The sequence below is a fragment of the Elaeis guineensis genome, chromosome 4, assembly GCF_000442705.2.
Source record: "Elaeis guineensis isolate ETL-2024a chromosome 4, EG11, whole genome shotgun sequence".
Classification (NCBI taxonomy): Eukaryota; Viridiplantae; Streptophyta; class Magnoliopsida; order Arecales; family Arecaceae; genus Elaeis; species Elaeis guineensis.
Genome location: NC_025996.2, coordinates 3949994 through 3973964, shown reverse-complemented (window position 1 = coordinate 3973964; position 23971 = coordinate 3949994). Strand labels below are relative to the sequence as shown.

General features: G+C 34.4%; 1 protein-coding gene across 1 annotated transcript in view; it reads right to left on the bottom strand.

Moving 5' to 3' along the window:
- Window positions 1–20361, bottom strand: part of LOC105044225 (UDP-glucose:glycoprotein glucosyltransferase) — a 36712-nt gene extending 16351 nt beyond the window's left edge. The window contains 22 exon segments of the mRNA XM_010922051.4: window positions 289–434; window positions 761–829; window positions 2370–2580; window positions 2722–2834; window positions 2937–3031; window positions 3123–3228; window positions 3309–3443; window positions 7705–7867; window positions 7964–8043; window positions 9051–9119; window positions 11243–11407; window positions 11561–11659; window positions 11795–11947; window positions 13902–13959; window positions 15116–15231; window positions 15325–15437; window positions 15565–15661; window positions 15754–15827; window positions 17181–17352; window positions 18354–18507; window positions 18631–19068; window positions 19981–20361. Coding sequence (XP_010920353.2) covers window positions 289–434; window positions 761–829; window positions 2370–2580; window positions 2722–2834; window positions 2937–3031; window positions 3123–3228; window positions 3309–3443; window positions 7705–7867; window positions 7964–8043; window positions 9051–9119; window positions 11243–11407; window positions 11561–11659; window positions 11795–11947; window positions 13902–13959; window positions 15116–15231; window positions 15325–15437; window positions 15565–15661; window positions 15754–15827; window positions 17181–17352; window positions 18354–18507; window positions 18631–19068; window positions 19981–20147 — 2993 coding nt within the window. The 5' untranslated portion in view covers window positions 20148–20361.
- Between the last annotated feature and the right edge of the window lie 3610 nt (window positions 20362–23971).

Below are 23971 nucleotides of genomic sequence, written 5' to 3'. Positions count from 1 at the left end.
GGATTGAAAAATAAGGATCAAGAGTAATTTCAGTAAAGAATTTATTTCAGCATCCATTCCAACAACTCCAATATCTCATATTAATAAGTTTGATCTTTCTTCCCATAAAATGCAGCTTGTCATGCACTTAAAAAGCAATGATGTGCATTCATACAAAGATAATGCTTAAGACACGATATTGCAAAGGATGCCAAAACAAAAAAGAAAGAAACTAATGACCTAACAAGCTCCTAGTAATGAATGTGTTGGAACAGATTAAATTATACAGAAGAACAATGATGAGATTACCTTGTTAGATCATCAGGGTCCACATCTTGCCACTCCACTCCTTCAATAATTTCTAAAATATGTTTAATTCTTAATTCATACTCCAAAGACTCCAAAAGACTTAAATCGTCACTTAGAAAAGGGTTCTCATTATTCAAGATAAATACCTGCAAAGATGACAAGTTATAAGGACATGATCTAGAAATTATATGTGCATGCATGCATGCATGCATATGAACTAACATATCTTATATATCTGTGTGTATACATTATATATATGCATGTGTGTGTGTGTGTGTGTGTGTGTGTGTGTGTGTGGATGAATAGATAGATATAGAGACTAGTGAGTATAGGTCCATTTCTATGAGAAATGCCAATACACGCCTCAGCACAAAAGAAAAGGATGGCTCTAGTTAAGAGCCAACATTAAAAAACACATGCATGTGCACTCACAAAAAGGAAGAGAGGGAATGCAGTTAAACACACAACTCACCCTTCCATTGGTAACAACAGCATTGGAACCAAAGTCATGTCCAAGTTGTCTGTACAGAAAATTTGCAACCTGCAAGATAAGAATGAAAAGAAGATGTCATGTTTCTACCGATAGAGAAAAAAGGAGTCATTGTCAACACTGCATTACTTATAGCAGCATTCATAGTCATTCATATTTTTAAGCGGGTTTAATGGGTCAGATCATTTAAGATGTCCAACACAAGCAAACTGGGTGGAACTAAGATGTAGTCAAAATAAATTTCTCATGCAAACATTGTCCACCGCATATTTCTTTTTCTGGATCTCTGTTGCATGTCTTCATTCCATCCACTGTTCCCACAATAAACTGGGATACTATTGCTAATTAATTTCAAGTCAGTATAAAAAGGATATTACCATATGGTCCTGCACTAACTATTGGAGTTGCTGTAAGCTCTGCAACCAGAGAGCAGCAAATTGCAAAAATTTTGCTCAACTATTCCCTCATTCACATTAAACTTTTAAAAAGATTGAGGCAGAAGGCAATGCTGCTAGACTTCCAAGGAGGCAGTAACTCACTTAACAAAGGAAAATTCTTATTTAAAGACCATTAGTTGACATATTAGTAAAGATAGAAGGTGGTACTACTAATGGACCACCCAATGGAGGGCTAAGTTCAAGTACGAAGGCCCTTACATTGAGAAACTAGGAGTTGGTTGGATATATTATTGCGTACTTCAGATATGCTTTGCTGTATTATTCAATGGGTTCTAACAGTCCTTTTCTAAGTAGAATTATTGTCTACATCTTATTTGAGGTATTAGTCAGACTACAAGTGTTTTCAAAATGTTATAATTGTGATTTGAAATAGTTTCTGTTAACATTCTAATATAATTTCCACAGGAGTTCAAATTATGTATTTTTTGAAATTCCTCAGGTATATTTCTTTTAGCATCTAGCAAAGGTATAAAAATGACTTGGTTTCAACTTAAGAGCACTGTGTCTTTAGTGAAGTCTATGAAACAAGTTGGGAAATGGAGTGAAAGATTGGTTAATTTTCATTGTCTTTATAGAATTCTATTGGTAGATGGAGTCATTTCTCTGCGGCTCTGATGGAGAAACTTGGTGAGAGGCTGAATTCAGCTCACTAGTTCCCCGATTATCCTTGCAAGTCCTTAATTTCAAGTTCAAAAATCTAAACTTGAGCTTAAGGAGAAGAATCTGTATGAAAACAGGATAAATGTGCTCTACTCCACAAAATATAAGAGCTTATATCAACATTAAAAGGATAGCATGTTGCAGATGTTGATGAGATGCACAGTCAAATACCAACTTAGCTGAAGACCTGGTTGCATGTGGTATATATTGCTTCGAAACCTTTTTGCATTAACATTCTACAAGTTGCTGTCATTTTCTCTGCCAAATTATTATGGCACTTGTTTCTATTGGCTATGCATCATTGCATAGGATTCACACACATGAGTGATCATTTAATTTAACACCATGCCATGTAGATTTCAGTTTTTGTTAAACACCAACTGCATAGCATCAAATCTTCATCTTCATTTAGCAAACAAAGAAATGGTTTCACATCAGTCATTATTTGTAAATGCAAAAAATGATATGCATACCTTATCCATTTGTTTGTTAATCATATCCACAGAAAAGCTTGAAAGCAACGTTCTATAATCATCAGATGGCAAGTCATTTGCCCTGGCTAGTTTGCAAACTTGCTCAGTAAATGTGTGTAAGCTTTCAGAATCCAACAAAGATGAAGTCATATATTGGCTTTCATAGAGTGAGCAAAGTTCATCCAAGAAGTCCAAGACTCTCTCCTTGTTACTTAAAACAATAAAAAGAATGATCAGAACAAAGAAAAAAAATATCCAAGTACATTTTCAATTAGAATGAACATTAAACTATAAAACAAGCAGCTGAACGCTTGATATCCTGGTTAGGGGGGGAGATGGAGTCCTAGCTAACCTGAATGAAGATGCAGTTCTTTCAAAAATCTTTGCTAAAAGTAAAGGAGGTGAAGAAACCCCACCACTAGTATAAAACAGTATACCAACACGGGCTCTTTTAGATCCTTCCATCTGCATCATCAAAAAAAAAGGGCAACTAATATAAATAATGCTCTACTCTAGGACTGTTAACATCAATTTAAATAAGCATTTATTATAGTGACAAGCAAAAACCAGGTAATGTATTCCTTCACGCAGCAATTTTATTCCTGTCCTTGAAGAAGCGTTAACAGCAAGAAGATGAGTCACTGGCTTTAGATCATCTACACCTGAAAACAGATCATATACAAAGAGGTCAAATTGCATTAAAGAAGCTAATACCACCAACAACACCGCAATTTCTAGATCAATGAAACTTACTTCCTCTAGAATGCAAGTAGCTAATATCATGAAGTATGGATTCCGTTCCTAGATATAATGTGAACAGTGAGGTAAACTTTTTCTTTCCCTTTCCATTGCCAATAATCTGCACAATCAAATGGTTATGTTATGAAGTCAAATATGAATAAAGTACAAAAAGGTTCACAGGACAAATTACTAACTTACCTGTGGGTTATAGCGGTGATAACCACTCTCTGAAAGAAATTTATCTAACACATCTGTATTTGAGTGAATATGCCCATAATATACTTGTTCTTGAATTCTGGGGAGCTCTTCGTTCATGGCATTTATAGTGGCTTCCTGAACAGTTCATTAGACAGCATATATACAATATACATCATCAGTTAAGAGCGGTTAACCTGATTTTTGCTCGTCAAACTAACAAGGAACTTCTAATGCACAAGCAGGACAGATATCTATTCTACCATTAGTGGAGTTTCCAAAAATAACATCTCTCACGCTTTTAATAGACATTCTATATGGCCCCCTCATCTTTTATTCTCTCTTTTTTCCTCCTGTTATCTTGACCAACTTGGTACATCCTCAACTATTTGGTCCTTGCCTTCTTAGCACAGAGTATAGACCATACTACCATGAGCTTCAATGGGCATGCTGGATACCATGCCTATTAGATACTTTTACACTGAGATACCAGCACAAGCAGAAAGGAAATTCATTGTTTATCCCTATCCCTACTGGAGGATTTAACCATGTAATAAGCATGCAAATGCAACTCTCTAAACCATGTCGCCCTAGACATTACAATTTATTTAATGTCATATTCACCATATCAGTGTTTCATGCTATAGCCTTACAAGAATCGATCTACAAGATGTTGACCAAGTCGGAACATTGTATTGAGTTTGAAAGGGTAGAAGCACTGTCTCCCAATAAAGATGGCAGTGGAAAACATCGACATGATAGATCTTATAGCATACCCCTCTTTCAAGTACATTACATATAATCAGCAAACAACTTCCATAACTATGACAACCCACATATAATTCATTCAACATTGTCACATGTTAGCATTTCAGAGCATGCATTTAAGTATTATACCATATGTTCAGGTAAAAGTACATATACAGCCTTCATTACCATACCATACCAACACACAGTACCACATCTTGTATTCTCACTTTTGTTATGCCAGCAACAACATATGTACTATATATTAATATCACAAGGCACCATTATGGATACCAGTACCAAGACTCTAAACCTTGTTTCAAAGTGTTTCATAGAACTGGCCTATCCAAATCCATCTCAGCACTTTGGGGAAAATTGAGTTACATGGTCAAATCTCTTATGAGACAGATATACGTCTTGAAACCCATATTGGGTGTGAAGCACCACATGCCTAGGTGCAGGCTCCAATATAAGCAACAATATTTGTGTAATAACTCTGATTTTTCACGGTCAATCATTTAGGACTGCTCAATTTTAAAGCCCAATGTAGGAAGGCGAGTTTGTGTTTTCTAAAGATACAAAATATATAATTCTAGAAGAATATATCTTAGATTCTTTTAAATTGAATTAAAAAGGAATACTAAAAACAACACATAGTTGTATTACTCTGAAAAACATGGAACATGTGTTAAAGTACAAGCCTAAAAGTTGGCAAGTCATGATCAGTTTTTAACTAATTAAAATATACAGGCACATCACAAAATGCAGCAAATTGGAAAAAGATATATAACTTTCCAAAACAGTCTCTACTACTCTAGATATTTGCAATGAACATGTTTCCCTATTATCCTTATATCCTCAGCAATAATTTTGCATAATTTGATTCTCTCAAGATGTTTGCATAACTTAGGTTTCCTCAAAACTGTCACATCTGTATATACCACCTTTCTTTTCTTAAGAATTGTTGGTTTAGTAAAACTTGATAAAAAAATAAAAATAAAAATATCTGAGCAGCTAATAGTCTGCACAGAATTTTTATATAGTTGCTTCTTGCAGTGAGTTCCCCATGTAACATGATTCCTCACTCTATTAGATATTTGATGTGACCTGTTGATTCGTTATTTGATTGCATCAAATAGGTACAGAGAAGTAGCAACATAACTTGCAGTTGACAGATAATGCATGAATACCATGATTGTCAGATTCTTCCACCGGATAAATACTGATGCTAAGGTTTATTTCATAGTTTCCAGAAAATGCAACAACAGAATTGTGACGATCGGTGGCCTCACAAGCATCCACATACAGAATGAACCATCATTTGAAATCAATGGCAAAAACATTCAATTTACTAGTGGGCATGTGCAATGCCACATGTCATTTTTTTGGCAGCATAGCTCATAGATTGTGCTTTATGAGTTCGCTCCTCTAATGAATATTTAGAATCTTAGATATTTCCCTGAAATTCATTGCAACCTTCACATATACATAAAAGTTTGCAGTAAACCATTATAGATTCAAATCCCTTCATTCTCACAGTTTCTTCCTCATATACTGCTCCACCAAACTCCTGAACAGGATCCCTAGAGCACATGATGCGTCCTCATGTTTGGACAAGTTCATGTAACATCCTCAATCTTGTGTTATTCATAAAATGTTTTTCTTGGTAGGAACAATAGGATCAAAGTTACAGGATCTAATTACATAGCTGCATACTTCTCATGATGTATGTATGTATGTATGTATGCATGTGTGCATCTAAATATTTCGTAACGTACAGGAAAATCACACTTTTCAAAGAAAAGACTTGAGTCAAGCTCAACACTGAATTTACATATTACTCTAACATCCTTTCTAAAATGTTTATGATCACAATTTTCCTTAAATTTCCTCCTAACTGAATTTTTGCAAATCCTTAGATGCTCACGATTGGTATTTGACAAGTTTCAAAGAGAAAAATTATACATTCATTTGCTTTTATAAGGCAAAAAGGTTTCATTCCATGTACTGACTGGTAACAGATAAAAGAGTGGTAACATGACATAAAAAAGAAAAAAAAATCAATAATGAAAATTATCAAGAGTGTCTGAGCTAGCATTTATTGCTAATTTTTGAAATCAATAACTAGTTATGTATTCTCATGAAGCAATATTAATTAATTTAGTATGATTTATCTATATGATTACTACTAAAATAAGAACTGAAATATCCAATACTGTATAAGTAGACAAACAATCCATGTGCTAAATTCTTGCTTCTCTTATGCTCATCATTCCACCATCTTACCAACTAATGAAGCAGTTTGCCAACTTTCATTGTTTTCATATACCACTTGCTGAAAGCTACATGCTTCCCTTATGCTTATCATTCCACCATCTTACCAACTAATGAAGCAGTTTACCAACTTTCATTGTTTTCATATACCGCTTACTGAAAGCTGCATGTTGCAAAAATGGACACTAACAGACTCCAAACACTTGTAAAGGCATCTGAACAGACTCCATTGAGGTACAATAAGAAAATGGTCCTGCTCTCTTTCTAACCTACTCCCTCTTCAAGAAAATAAAGATATTAAGAATAAACTAATTGACAACATAAGATGGACATAAATAAGTGAACTAACTCATATTTTTCCACATGTTCAAGACCACATCATTTGCCTACCTAAAATGGGCAACATCTCACATCTATTTCAACATTATCATTTATATTTCATTCATGTCATTTTCTTGAAACCTTATTTATTGCCCATGATTATTATGGGCACACAACATTGTAGGCCTAGTTGCCATTTCGTAGTGTTTTCTACCAAGTCATCAAGATATGTTTCTGTAGAATAATGCCCCAGAAGTGCCTCTTTGCTTCATCCATCCAAGTCTAATCCTCTTACATGTCTTCATATTCAATAAATTGTTTCTTTCTTTTGTATAGGTATCCTAGACAACAAATCCTATCAATCTTTAAATAATGCCTCATTCTTATTTCTGATTTTGACAAGATTACAATCTAGATATTCTGTTTTTTTTTTTTTTCCTTTTTATTTTCTAAGGTTTTCCTGTTTAAATATAAGTTAGCATTTACCCATGTACTTTTCTTATCAATTAATGCTACATCATCTATAGGTATCACAAGCAATGGCATCTCTTCTCAAGCAATTGATATGCTTATGCTTACCATCAAAGATATTGGTTTAGTTTTGACCCATGGTCCAAGGCACCACCACTCGAAATATATTTACTGTATCTTAATTCTTTTTAACACTTGCCATGTCTCCTGTATTCATTTCCTTGATAATTTCGATGTACTGTTTATGTACACCTCTCCACCATTACAAATAGATGGTACCTAATCATATACCCCTTACATCATACTCTAACAACCAACTTCGTACTTTATTAGTCACATCCTTGCTCACATGTACATGAAGAATAAAAGATGCCCAACTTGTCACTCATCCATCTCACTTTATCTTCCTCCAACCTGCTATGGTTTTACCCAAAACTTTGAATCTGGATGCCCAACTTCTAAAGTCTATGAACCCTTAATACAAGAGATAAAACATTTAAAAATTTTAGAAGCAGCATAAGAACTTAACTCCTGCATATTTCCGAATTTATAGGAAAAAGAGTTATGTAGGCTATCAACCACTTACCTCACTTGATTCATAAACAAGGCCATTCATTAATAGACAGCACCGAAGGTTCGATAGCCCTAATTTAAAAACAAAAATAGAGCTTTCCCGAGCCGCCTCTTTAAATTTTGATTCTTTTTCAAGTTTTAATAACACATCTTGAGGAGGAGATTTAGACTTAGATCTGTGAAATAATGAAGGGAATAAGGAATCGCTTGATCTATTATGAAAGCAATACATTTTTTCTGAACAATAAAGTCAAATTATTAAGCATACATACAATATAGAATCAACAAATGCCCCTTCAACATGATGTGCCTCAAGGGCCTCTTCATTAAGATCATCTGCACCACTCCTTACCTGTCACAAATTAAAGGTAAAATCAGTATTTTAATACTCAACAGTCAACACCACGCCCCCTATTGTCACTATACCAGTATGGTATGGTACACTCTGTACCAACACATGGTACATTGTGGGAGCATAGCAAGCCATACCATAACCCACATATATTGTATGTATGTTTACCAGTGTATGTAATTATGTATAGGTATGTATCTACATATTATATGTATTTTATATGCACATTGACATGTGTGCATGTTTTCCTCTGAAATTTCCAAAGGAAAGAAAAACAATGATTAGTATCAACAATTGCACCTTCATGCATGTGACTACCTAAGTCCTTGACAAACGTATGGAATCCATAAAGGAGGACAACAGTTTGTCAAGCATGCTCTGCTAGAGACCATTCTAGACAAACAAAACTTGGTACTACATATATTATTGGAAAAGAGAGAGGGAATATTGCTTCAAAGAAAATATGATCCACCATAAACAAGATGCTGCATATCATAATCAAATAAATTTTAGATGACAATGATGCTGGCCCACCTCCAATTTGCAATAAACTTCTCATGAAACATGCTAATACAATAGTAATATTCTATTTGTCCATAAACATCTTAGCATTACATATATACTACTATGTTGTATACCAGGCTATCAGCACTAGCATGTCAGTCCTGAAACAGCCCTCATGTTGAGGTGTTCAGATGCAGCGAGCATGTTAATTTTAAAACAAAAAAAGGTATATAAAAGATGATAAGACACCAATGTTACATTGCGCAGGACTCACACATGCTAAAACATCCTTTTGGTGTCTGTCACATGAAAGGAAAATGCAAAATCATTCAAGCTAGTCACCAGTGCATTATGTAAATTAAGGTACAAGTACAGAACTATAATAAATTATAAGAGAGGTGTCGGTTCAAAGACCATCAAAAATGTGAGGAAAAAGTGCAGCTGGGTTTTATTTCAACCATAACAGCAGGATCAAAATGGTTTAACGCACTAATATTGCATACATTGCTGAGAAACTGGAAGGCCAATTGAGGGCTATGGTTCTCCTCAATGTAAAGGAAAAGTCGTATAATCTGCAGAAAAAACAAAAATATGATTAATCAGCAGTAGCAGAAGAGAGATGGGGAGAAGGGGGCGAGAGAGAGAGAGAGAGAGAGAGAGAGAAGTTGCCTGTACATAGAAATAAACAACCATAAGTTATACTAGGAAATCATGCAAAAAAGAGCAGTGCATATGATCAATAAGCCATGTCAAAGTCAACAAGATAGATACAGAAGCCACAACAAAATCTGGAACCAAAATAGCTGAAATCATAGAAAGTCCCCCACAATTATGCTAGAGCTTCATTATGGTGAAAAGCTGCCATCCATTAAAACTCTTAAGTTTGTAATTAGCATGGCTCAATCATCACGGAAAACTTTATTGACTGTCAGATTTCCAAATACCCCAAAGACAAATATGGATGACATCCAACCAATGGCAGTAAGCTTTGTATGATGGTTAAGGAGAGTTAACGACTATGGAACACCAGATTATAAGTTAACAAAGAAGAGGGGTTCACATGCAGGAAATAAAATCCATTGAAAGACGTCAAATGAGTCAGACTACACATCAAACTGTTCATGAATTTGATATAAGAATCACTCAGAAGAGTTAGGATCTGACTAGGTAGGGATGACAAGACAAAAGCTTGTCTTAAAGCTCTGATGTTCCATGAAAATGTTAGCTTAAAAAACATAAGGAAGAAAGGCATCCCAGATTAGAAAGGATTACACGTTAAGAATTTCAACTCTTAAAAGATAATACAGAAGAAATAGTCATAACATGAAGAAATAGTATAAGAAAATAGAGTACTGTCTCCGGTCAAACTGGAACTCCTGCAATGAACATCCCAAAAGGAGATATTTTGGATACTTTCACTGACGGCAATTTACCTTTTCCATAATGATGATCACATGCAAAAGATAGACAACTCAAAAACTTGGGATTTCTGGAAGGCATAGGGGAATGTAACTCTAACCTTTTTTTGGTCAAAATGAATTTCCGATTCTAATTATCAACAAGGGGGCAATGAGGTAATGAGATTCCTAATTAGCTGACTACGTAATTTCCATTTGGCACAAGTCGCGCGGAGCTATAAATTCATAGGGGGATCCAAAATTTATAAAAGGAGGTCTTGGCCACCGTGTAGCATGTTTAATATGTGGATGATACAGTGGTCATGATGCATAACAAGAAGTAAGATCAAGGATCTAGTTTTTACTGTGTTCTGAGATGGTCTCTATTATATTTTCACGACCATAAAAGCTTAATAACAGGCATGCATGAATAAGTGGAAGCAATGTTGCTCAACACTGCCCCACCCAGGCAGGTCCTAGGCAGCACAGGAGTAATACTAGGCACCTGAAAAGCCTACCTAGGCCTATGCAGCCCAGATAGGTCAGGTTTGAATTGTCTTTTGGGGTGGTTGGAAGGCTGGGCTATCAAGTGGATGATCTGACTGTTTCGCTGAAATAAACAAAACAGTAAGCATTGTCAGGCCTGCTGTACATTGCTTTTGGGTCAATTTGTGAGGTAATATGGTATCAGAGCTCAGATATGCGAGAGGTGACAAGTTCGAATCACCTCCATGCCAGTTATTTACTTAATTCTCCAGGCTGTTATCTTGCCTTCGATCATCTCCATATGTGTGATCCAGACTGGGCGTGAAGTGGGGTGTTAAGCCTGCTATAGATTGCCAAACCTTTTCTTATCAGCTTAAACTTTTAGGTTCAATTGGTTGCTAAACAAGTATAAAGATACTGCTCATTAACTAGAAGACTATCCAAAAAAGGGGCAAAAGCACTAAATATGAGCCCATTCTACATCCATGAATGAAGTTAATATGAATATTTGACAAACAATTATAACATTGCCAGTTCGATTATCAGTCATGGCAAAATGAAAGCCTAGTTCATTTAATTAAGCATTTAAAATTTCCAAGTACATCATAGCAAATGTTCTTGCATTAACATATTACAGGTCTATAGGATTTCCCTGAGATTTCTAAAGACCAAATAAGGATAAAGCACAATAAACTTCATCATATTTGTCATGCAAATACTGCTAGCATCCAATAGGTATTTAACTGCTAATGAGTATCAAGGAGGAGTTCCATCTTCAGTGTAGAAGACTACAATAGGAAAGAACAAATTACCAAACTTGAAATATCTTCCCCATTTTTTGTGTCATTGTTTACTGAAGACATGGGAAGATTGCTGTCCTTCTCTTTGATACTCTTAATAACTTTTGAAGAATATAGTATCACCCCAAATCTCATTGGGACACTATTCTGATACAGAGAGAGAATCATGTCGATGGTCTGTAAAGCTCCAGGAAATTGAAAAAAAAAAATATATGCTCATGTCAGATATCTCAGGGAGAGCAAAATTTCACATTATGAAAACCTAAAAAAAGGAGAAAGTTAGAGAAGCTAAATTCAGCAATGACTGACAAACTAAACAAATGAACATGCCTCGGCTCCACAATCTGTAGCAGGGTCAAGTACATAAACAGCATAAAACAAATTTTTACGTATGTAGCGAAGCTGACCAGGGAAGACCGGCATTAATATCTACAGGAACAGAAACAGGTAATGTCAATTAAATAAGTCATATAAGAGATTTTGTTCCTGTACAAAATAACCTGATACAAACAGTTGACATTTTCCTCGTGTTCACAAACTCAAGGAAAAGAACGAAAAAGGTACCTCATTGATGTTGCTTCGCCATCGTCTGTACATGACATCGTTCTCCAGGTCATTCAGATAATGAACATGAGCAGAACGGAAGTCAACACGAAAGACATTACTTTCCAAAGGTGGTGGTGCTGTCAACAGCTTCCTAATGGCATTTTGAGGAAGCTGAAACAGTTTTAGAATCGATCAATTGCCAAGATATTATTTCAAGAAAACTGAATATGCAAGGAAAAAGTAGAATGCACATGCATCACTTGATAAGAAGTCAGAAGCACTTAGAAGTTTCACTTAAAGAACACGATTAGGGTTACTTTAGCAGCTTGAGTCATTTTTAAATTTAATAATTGACCAGTACAGAGCAAGATTCTGAATATCAAACCTTAAACATGAATTCAAGCTAAAACGAGGCAATTTTGTAAGACAATTTAAGCCCAGGCAGTGGTAGCATGTTGAGCAGAGAGCAGCAACCTTCCATGAGATGCAGGGGACTGTATAGCAGTTTCCGAATTCGGACAAGGGATGGTTGGTTGGGTGGATGGCTATGGTTAAACATGAGGGTATGAGATTAAGCAACTTCAGTGGACTTGGGGGATGACAGAGACTGGAACAGGGCATTAGGATGCCTCTTTCACAAATATACTGAAGCAAAAATTATTTAGATAGGTCACATCTGAAGGCTCAGATGAGAAAGAAGGCAAAATGAATTTACAAAAACTTATGCATTGAGATGCTTCCATAAAGTAGGATAGAAGTGAGCACCACACAGTGCTCAGTTTCAGATTCTGTTTGGCAAGCAAAGAATGCGAACGAAATGTTAAAAATACTAGGAAGCAGGAAGAATTAGCATCAATGTTTAGCCTATACTTGTTATAGTTGGGGGGGGGAGAAAAAAAAGAAACCCTGCCAAGACTCACAATGAGTTAAAGAATCATCAAAGAAAAAGGAAGGTTCTTTAAGATGAGATAGTAGAGTGTTCTTTTAAATGTCTGAAGGCACTGTAAACAGACATCCTGTAGAGTATAGATGGAACATCTGGTCCAAATCAATAATTTAAATGTGTGGACTTCAATAACGAGTTCCATGTCCAAATTGAAATTTGACCAGTTGGATTTATCAGATCAAGAACAAAACTATTCTTACCATCTAGAGGTGAAGATCATGATCAAAGTTCAAGCAGCCCATGTCTGGTTATATTTCTAAATAAACTGATATCACTGCTAAATGATCATAATCAAGGAAATGTACATTGTGGCATTTCTAGTCTTGTCCTAATCATACTGAAGAAAAAATGTAATGAATAAGCCTTGGCCAATAATACATAAAAATATTTAAAGGCATATTATACATGAAGAAGGAAAAAAAACATCAAGATAAAGATCACCAAGTACATTACAAAGCTACATAAATGGATGGATGAAATATAAATACTACAAAATTTCCAGGAGATGCAAAGAGAAAGGCATCATTACAACCCATAACAAATAATTATCATAGAAAGGAAAAATTGGAATAGAGAGGTGGTGTTTATATAAAGAGTCAAATAGAACTGGATGATCATGTCAAGGTTCTCCAGAGAGATCATGGTACAATTAATTTCAAAACAATTTAAGCTGAAGCAGGGAGGCACTAAAGCAGTCTTTTAAAATGTGATAAGAAACAGAAAAGGTAAAAAAAAGAAAAAAAAAAAAAGAGAATGGTGTAAGCATCTTTGATAGCAATAATTCAATCTTATAATTCATTTAGCCAAAACATTCATAGGAGACAATTTCACAAAGCTCTACTTACATTTAATCCTAGTCTTCTCAAGATCTACCACACTCATAGTGCTTTAGATTACAGCAGAATAATATTTAAATCATGTTCAATCATGCATAGTTGAAACTTGAACACCTTAACCCTGCTATTTGTTAGTCTGTTACCTTATTTCTTCTTGGGTGTTACAATTTTGGGACGGATTACTGAAACTTAACAGGCTTGCAGGGAAAACGGAAAGAAAAGAAAAGAAAGTGAAAAGGAAATAAGGAGCAGGGTGCATTATCAATTAACCAGCAAACAATTTTCCATGAAATTGGCTATGATGCATATCCCATAAAGAAAGATGTCAACAAGCATAGATCACCTTAAGTTCTGAAAATTGATCGGCCAATGATAACTCTTTACTAACCAGATCCATTAACCTATAAGATCCAAAATAGATGGTTAAAACATTTAAAAACAGTAATACTGCACCATAGTATCAAAATACCAGACCATATAGCATACATAGCTTAACATAATCAAACATATATTACTGAAATAGTTGCCAAATGTGGTATCTGGTACCATATCAGTCTAGATAAAGGTAAAAACATAACATAAATAAGGGATGTGATCAAGCCAAGTTGAGTCAAGTAGCTAAAGGCTCAAACTCGACTCAATTAAAAATACTCACGCTCGAAACTCAACTCAAAATCAACCGAGCCTTAATATCTAAGCTTGAACTCGACTCGATTAAAAAAAAAGAATATTTGAGATCGACTCAACTCAACTTGAATATCAATCGAGCCATACTTGAGCTTGAGTTCGAGCTCGAATTTGAGCCTTTATCATAATTAAAAAATATAGTTAAAAGTTAGCAGTTAGGTCAAATTAAATATATATATATATAAATACTATATTTTAATATATATATATATATATATGACTAGACTAACAAGCTTTTGAGTCGAGTATTTTGCTACCCGAGCTCCACTCTAAAAAACTAGTTGAGCTACTCGAGCTCGGTAATAGTCGAGTCGAGCTTGGATCTAAGTCCAGCTCGAGTAGCTTGCGAGCTACTCTACTAATTTGCACTCCTAACATAAATTGGGAAGACCATTGGTTGCCAAGAAACATGAATTATACATAAAGGGCAAGTAAATCAGCAAGGCTAAACATGTTTTTCCAGGTCATAGATTCAAACATTGTGTTTGAGTAAGAACTTATGTACTATGCACATGTGCAAGTGACTATGATGATCTCATAAACAAACAAACAGCATGTTTTGACTGATTATTAGTCATAAGACATCTTATAAGTCGGAATCACCAAGCCGAAGTGGTAGTCGAGAAAAGAATAATTAGAACCAATAGGTGAAGAACTAAAATGTTATTTATTTTGCTAAGATTTGATCAGCTGGTGTTTAATGCAAAAGAGTGTCAAATAAAGGCATAACAAAAATGCAAAAAGGGTTGCAGAAACGAGAAATCAAGGTGCAAGCTACAACCACTCAAATCCCACAGTTGATATAACCTAGTTTATTCTCTAAGAATAAGGTGAGATATCAGAGCTAATGGTGGAGGAAGAAAACATTACAGGTAAAGATCAATATCTTCAATATTGATTAAGGCACCATTCAAAGCCATTAAAGACTTGCCAGCAGGAACCATTCGCTGATTCACAAGTATTTCATCCTTAACAGAATCATTAAGCTGCATATAGCTTAAGCATATGTTAGTAGACATAAACAACAAAGATATCACATATGCCTACAGATTTAACAAGTATCTAACAGAAGCCTGTACCTTCATGCGAGATAATGAAGAAACTATACTAGGAAAATTTTGATTGATTTCTTGCATTGACTGTAGAGGGTCTGATGCATGCACTATCCTTTGTGCTGTTTGATGTCCTAAATCTACAGAGAAGATAACCAAACTGGTCAAAAGTGGGCATGAAAGACCTTCAACTAAAATCAAATTGACGAAGCACAGATAAGATGCTGTATACAGCTATTATCATGCACCAATCATGACAACCAATACCCTTCAATTCCCAAACTTCCAGTGTGTCCGATATTGTTGATGATAATAAATAATCCCTGAAAGCCATTACCTCAGCAGTCATCTCTGGCTTGCGTTCCTGCAGTTGCAAAGGTAAAGCAAAACAGAATGTAAGAATAGATTAAATTACTTGGTTAAGTCTCATCTACACAGCAGGCTTTGGGAACAAACCAAGATTTTGGAAAATATAAATCCTCTGACTTCTTGACTGAGATCCTCAGTCCTTGGATCTTCTAGAGTAACACCTGCAATACAGACAAGATTATATGAATATTTTCTTGATACATAAAGGAAGAAAGATTTTCAAAAATAATAAAAATACCAAAGAAAAAGCTCCATTTCTCAGTGGTTGGCATGATAATAGGCAGGGTTGTTCATGCACATAGGCACACCACACACATACAGACGAATGTGCATGCATTGCTAAGGCATGTGTCTGCGCATGTCATCTTTACAGAATATACACAATATGTACATACACACATACATATATACATACATACATGTATGTGCGTACATATCTGCATATGCCAATAGCCACACATGCAGGGATGGAGACACCACTTCCCACTGGGCAGATGCCTAAATGTCACTGCAAGACAGTGAGTTCCAGTGGGCCATCAATGGTGTGGCTGACCAAGAATCAAGACTGCCAACAAGTTTTGAGTAATAAACTGAAGAGTAGAAGTGGTGTTTCCTGAATTCTTCGAGATGTACTTTCTTCATTCTATAAGATAAACCTTTTTTTTGGCAAAATAAATCTCAAAAGTTAATCACCTATTACACACCTGCAACTTCTAGGCCATTAGATCATTTCAGCATATTTAAGCAGCATAAGACAGACTTAAACAACTAGGGGAAACCATTTGATTAGAGACTGTTTATTCTGTAGTTTTGTTAGTGGCAGCTTTTAGGTTTAAATAATAACAATTTAACATAGACCATGAGCAGATTTTACTAAGAGATGCTGCAGGATTTAAATTTCTAGTATGATCTCTGAAATTGCCATCAGTTTGTTGAATTAAAGCTTCACATATGCCAATTCATATTGACACCCATTAGCGTACTTATTCCATAATATATATCATGACTTCAATGGAAGTACAGCATTTTGGCTGGTTTGTAGAAATCAAAATTCTACTGTGACTTATGGGTGACTTAAAAAGTATATTTAACAAAAGTAACACAACCATTCTAAATAGAGTGAGTAAAGAAATGATAGAGTACAAATGTGATAGGCAACAAGATCAAGGCACTGTTTCTTGAGAGTTTTCCAAAAACTTAAGCACAACATGTATGAGAAGTGAGCAATCCAACGATACCAGCTAACATCTAATCCAAATGAAAGCCTAACCCAAAAAAATGATTGGTCTAGAGTGGCACATCAGTTGGAGTAGCATGTTGAACTGGTGCATAAAAGAGAGCAAATTAAAGTAGATCTATCATCAAGTCTGCAAACAGATATACAAGAAAAAATCTATGAAGCTTCAATGTCATAAAAAAGGTCAGTTGTTGTGGATTTTGGATAACAGTGATAAGGAAAAAGACAACATTTGATAATTAGGCATATAGCATTTTATTGAAAGTCCCGCAATAACCTTTCTTTACTGCACTATCATCCATAGCCTTGTACTCCATGTTCTTCAAAGCAAGTTCCACACCATACCCACCCAAATTTACTAAATCTGAAGAACCAACAGCACTACAATAGCTGCTTGCTGCTTGACATCCAGATGGCAATACAGGTCTCACTACGTATTTAAGTTTTCCCTAAGAACAATGAACAACACATTTAAACAAAAAATAAAAAGAAGAGGCAGCAAAGTTATGACAGTGAATATAGAAAGAGAGTAAATATAATGGCTAAGAACAGACAAACTGAAAAAAGTTACCAACATAATAAAAGAAACTGTATGTTAAGTTGCTTTCATTTAGTAAGAAAAAAATGACTAATAAAAAATAAGTTTCAAGTCCACATGATGGCAAATCTGAAGGTTGGGCCTCAAACTAATAAATAAGAATGCCATAATTATGATACTAAAATGGCATTGGGAGGCATGATATATGATATTTATGAGAAAACAAAGAGAGAACAAACAGAAAGTAAAAAAGAACATTTTGAGTCGGTACAATCCAGTAACAGGCAGAATCAGCTGGTGCTCGTCCTGTCCTAGTTGGTACTGGTCAGCATTGAATGGTACCAACCAGGTTGCACCTGCTTCACAAAGACCCAGGTATCAAGGGCATCCCAGGTATTGGTATCTCACTGGTCCAATCCAGGAAGCCTGGTTTCCTTACTTGGTCCAGGCTTTGACTACCCATTTCAGCTCAAGCATTGATTTCACATCCTTGATCAAACATGCATCAAAAGTTTCCCTCCACCCCTATAACTTCCTCATCAGTACTTCTTTTCCTCTGTATTTCTGAGTTAGTCATCCTATGCAGTCCCTCCAACCAAACAAACATCAAAAGTTTCATTAATCAAGTAATTGTAAATCTCCCATGATAACACTAGATGTACTGCATTTCATTAAAATTTGAAGTAGAAAACTAATGAGCATGTTAAGGACACATCAAATGGAACAATCAATGAGTTTAAATTTTATTGAGTAATCATATCTCATGCAAGGAAAGAGATTGGTTTTGCAGTTTTTTCTTAACTATGTGTGTGTACCAACATTGTTAGTTGCAATATACCGTCTTATTCTAACTGAAAAAGGAATGGTGTTCACTCTTATTCACTAAATAAATAATTGCTCATTAGTTAATACCTTTTTTGATGCTTCCACCAAGGTAACATGAAACTCTTTAAAGCATTCTGTTCCAAGAGCTCCATATAGAATAGCAACTGGAGTGGCAATACTTGAACCAAAATATATGTGATCAAAATCAAAAAGTTCAGGCTTCTCAGCAGATCCCACATCTCTGACAAAATCCAAATAAACATATAACCTCACTATATAACAAGGAAGCAAAAAAGATCAACAAGAGTTGCAATAACAGAAATAGAAATACAACAAAGCCACAGAAAAGGTGGATATGACTTACAGTTTCGTTGAAGTCTCAAGCCATGAAAGAAGTTCGGTAACATTGAACAGTAGTGCACTACCAGTATCTACCCAGCAACAACTTCCTCCAGGGCTTCTCAGGTTTCTGCTTGTGAGAAAAGGCTCTACCTTGACTCTTGAAATTGGCTCTGACAAGTCTCCCATAACATGTTCTGAGTCAGTTTCACCATCAAAAGGATAAGAAGATAAAGAATCCTCCGCCAACTGCCGATAGAGCACTAGTCTAGGAGATGCTGACCGAAGCATAAGAGAAAATTCAAAAACTGATCCCAAGGGTTCACTTAGAAGTGAGCGCCCATCATGGACGATTTTGTGAATGCAGCATTTGGCTGTCAAACAATCTGAGCCTTTATCTGGTTCTAGCCAGAGATCAATAAACTCCCAATACAGGTTTTTCCATTCTTTAGAGAGCAATTCTCTGTTGATATATGTTGTAATAATTCTTTAGTAACCTATCAAACTGAAGTGCTCCATAACCAAAGAAGGTATAAACTTAAGAAACAAATAACAAGCAACACAATCAATGCCAACAATGTGTCATACACCCATGCCAACAATGCAATTATAAACTGAAAGCAAACACAAAAATTATCATGCAAGAGAACAACATGGTCACTGATTTCTCAGTTACTCATACCTTTACTTACCACCAACAGACAGTTCTTGGCAAGGGCAAGCATCCAGATTCCATCAGGCAAGCCTAATTTTGAATTTCTTTGGAATTTCATTTGTTCAGGAAGGGGAAAAGAAAATCTTAGTCACCTATTTTTAGAAAAGTTTACTATGACACTAGTACCAGCAGATTTCCCGAGTCTTCTTCCTAAAATAAAGAGATATTCTTGATGCCAGCTTCTCGCTAACACCATTTGCAATCAGAGATATATCAGTTCCAACTCCTTGAATTTCTTTACAAAATCAGAGAAACTTTATCTTGTAGGCGAGATGAAGTTTATTGTTGGTGACCCAACTTGCAGTTCCGAGGAGAAAACATCAAAAGAGGATCAGATAAAAGTAGCATATCAATTTTATAACTAACTAATGGAGGGCAGGCCAATCGCTTCCTAAAAGTAAAAGAAGATCAGGTTTGTTCATACCCAGTGAGCTCCAATCCTTTCTTCCAAATAAAAAATAAACAAGATCTTGACAATGTCATGAATTCAATTATTTAGCAAAAAAAGAACAAAAAATAGATCGAAGTAACATTCAAGATTTAGAAATCTAAGAAGATACCTCACTTTCCGAATTACGAAATTTCAATGTGCATATTATATCCAAAAAGAATCAAGAAAAGTAACGCATTAATGGAAAAAAGATTCAAGAAGAAGGCTACCCGGCTTCCAACAGCAACGAAGTACCGGCCCACTTAGCCCGGAGCGAGACCTGGACGTTCTTCGGCCGACGGTTCTCGGCGAAACACAAGTCTCCGGCGAAGCTCAGGACGAGGAGGAGAGAGATCAAGAACGCCACGGAAACCGTAGATCGGCGACGGAGCTCCATGGCCGGATGATTCTTGGAAAGAAAAGCTTCGACTCTCGCGTGGAGAAATCCGATCCTAGCTTCGATGCAAGATAGATCTCATCGAGGTTTCTTCGCGAGAAAACAATCGAAATCTAGGGTTAGAGATTTTATATCCTTCCGTCTCCTCCGAGCGGGGGAGAGAGCATCCAACGCCCAGGTGGACTTGGCCGTGGACTCGGTGGCCGCCCTCAGCGATGGTGATCGGTATACAGCCGGCGAGGGTATATAACCAATCAAGTTCGTTTCACGACTGCGAGACTCAAATGGACCGTCCAATCGGTGGACCCTATGTTTAGGGCAATACGCTCCATCATGTCCCTGATCGCTGGAGGGAATATCCGGCGTGGGATAAGAAAATCCGGTCCATCTGAGCCATTGGGGGTTGATACCTCTTTTCAGGGGATTCGTTTTCTTTTCTCGCTTTTAAACCAATTGGAAGGTTGAAATGGGCCACATGCTTCGTGAACGGTCAAGATCGCATGACCGTACGTGGAAATTCGGGGTCACGCGCTGGCACGAAGAATGGCGCCGCACCATGGCCTGGTGAACAGTGTGGAGTTCTTTAAGACAGCACTCGAGCGTTGCCCATTTCCAGATAATCGATCATAACGGTCATTGTTTTTTCTATTCCCATTATTATACACGTAATGCAATGGAAGCGGTCCAAATTTGTTATGACAGTCACTATAAAATTAAAATAAGTAACCACAACTTTTTTTTTTTGGTAAAGAATTAACCACAATTATTTTGAAGTTTAGATGATGCCAAAGATGCCATAACTGGGTGAAGCCACTTGACAGAGGTAGCTTGATAATAACAATTTATTAATACAAAAACATAGTTGTACCGTTTAGCGTGGACACCATGCATATAAATACTTTTAATTATCCTTTCTCAAAAAATAAGGTTACATAGATTCCTTTCATTATATATATATATATATATATATATATATATATATATAACAAAATTCTATAGAGAGTTATCAGGAGCGGCTCAACATATTTGGAGGCCTAAAACTAAAAACTAAAATATAATTATTTAATTAAAATTTATATAAATTTTTTATTAAAATTTTATTTTTTTAATTTTTTTAGATGCAAAATTTTTAATTAAATTTTTATAATCAAGTTCTCCTAATATTTTTTTTTCAATTAATAATATAGCCAATCCATTTAATCTTTCTTGAGACATTGTTGATCTTAAATAAGATTTTATTAATTTTAATTTTGAAAAACTTCTTTCTGCCGAAGCAACACTTATTGAAATTGTTAATATTATTCTAAAAGTAATATATGCATTTGAAAAAGAGTCGAGTCATCTTATATGATTGAGTATATCCATTGGACTGTTATCTTCCACTTGTATAATTTCTTTTAAAATTTTCAGCTCTGAAAATAAATCTAAACCATCAATATCAGAATAGTTATTATATTTTAAAGAATACTCAAGATTAAGACAATATTCTTTCAAACTATCATTATCTAATGACTTCAATTTTTTACCACTAAATAGAAAATCAAAAATATTTTTATATATTTTAAATTGTTCAAATCTATTTTGGAGTGAAAAAATTGCATGATCTACTATATATAAGAAATAATCAATTCTAAATGATTCTTCAAGAGATTTTGTTATTTCATTATCAACATTCTCATCAAATTGTTTCTTTCTGCGAATGATATGCTTATCGTGAAATTTAGGTTCTATTTTTATTTCAGATGCAATTTCTTTAGAAGAAATCATAGCGGATGCAAATCCATCTTCTCTATATTTTTCAAAAAAAGAAAGAAGACCTTTTAATTGTTTTATAGCAACATCAATATGCATATCTGTTGATTGTAAATTTTTGCTAACTGAATTAACAGCAAATAATATATCATACCAAATAGTCATACTCAATAAAAACTCAAAATTTTTAAGCTCATATGTTACTAAGCAATTAGCTTCGCTTTTAGTTTTAGGATCTTCACTAACTTCTGCTAATTCCAATAAAGCATCTCTTATTTATGGAGCTTGAAATCTTATTGCTTTAATACTTTCAATACAACTTTCCCAACGTATTTGTGATAATGATTTAAGAGTTAGATCAGAAATATTATCTTGCAAAATTTTTTATCGTTTAGTAGAAGAAGAAAATAGTGAATAGATACGTTGTACTACTCCAAAAAATGATATAGCTTTAGTACAAGAACTAGCCATATCACAAAGTACTAAATTTAAACTATGACAACCATATGATGTATAAAAGGATCTAGGATTTATATCTAAAAGTTTTTTGCACTCCTTGCTGTTTGCCCTTCATATTAGATCCATTATCATATCCTTATCCTCTTAAATTATTAATATCAAGTCCAATATATTTTATTTCATCCATAATGACATCAAAAAGGCCTTTTCCAGTTGTATCATCTACTTTAAGAATTCAAAAAAATATTCCATAATTTTGATTGGACTTGATGAAATATCTATACATCGCAATATAAAAGATATTTGCTCTTGATGACTTGTATCTGGAGTGCAATCAAGTATTATTGAAAAATATTTTGCTTCTAAAATTTTTTTAATAATTTTATTTTTAATTTCATTTGCTAACAAATTTATCAATTCATTTTGTACATTATGTCCAAGATAATAGGTATAAATTTTATCATCTTTAATACGTCGAATATGTTCTTGCATTATCGGATCGAATTCTGCAATCATTTCAATTAGACTTAAAAAATTTTCATTATTTGTTTGATAGATCTTTTCATTTTTTTCACAAAAAGCTAAATTATTTTTATCAAAAATTTTTACTACAGCAAAAATTCTTAATAAGATTTTTTCCAATGTTCTTCATCTTTATTTATTTGTTCTTGAATACTTTTATCAATTGTTTTATTTTTCAATAGTCTTATTTCTAAATCAATCCATGAACACATATTAATAACATGCTCATTACTCATCTCATGATTCTTAAGTTTAGCACTAAGATTTCTCCAATCTCTACTACCAATATTAGCTAGTTTACTTATACTAGAAGCAGAATTAAATAATTTACAACAAAAACAAAATATTCTATCTAAGTCTTTTGAATAAACTAGCCATCTTCTTTCATGCTTCTCTCCGTTTGTCAACTTTTGAATATAGTATGCAGTAGAAAAATATCTTGAAAATTTATCTTTAGGAAAATCTATATCATCAATTCTAATCGGACCTTTTTCTACTAATAAATCTCTCAAATTTGTATCAATATTTGTCCATTGACTTGGATTATAAATATTTTTAGAAATGCAATCATTTAAATTAACCGATTGATTTTCTTCACTGTAACTTTGAAGATTATCTTGAATCTCTTCGTTGACTTTTTTTTGTTATAATATTTCATTATCATTTAATTCTAAAGGATTATTAACTTATTCATTTAAAGAATATTCATCAATATTTTTTAATTTATTATTTTTATTACTTGTAAAGAATTTATCGAGAGCTCTTTTTTGAGATTGTATTAAACTTTCAATTCTTCTTTTTTTTTTGAAGCTTTGAATAACTAGATTCATATTTTCGAGTTGATATATTTAAATTTTATTATGAATTATCAAAAAAATATAACTATTATAATTATTTTATATTTCTTAAATAGCCAATACAAGATCAACAATCAAAATTTTTAATTCAATAAATTAAATATTAAATAAAATAAAAATAATATATAATAATATAATATAAATTTTAAATTAAATAAAAAATAGATAAAATTAGAATAATAGTACCCGATTGTTCAATGCTGATTGCAAATGAGAATAATAGCACCCGATTGT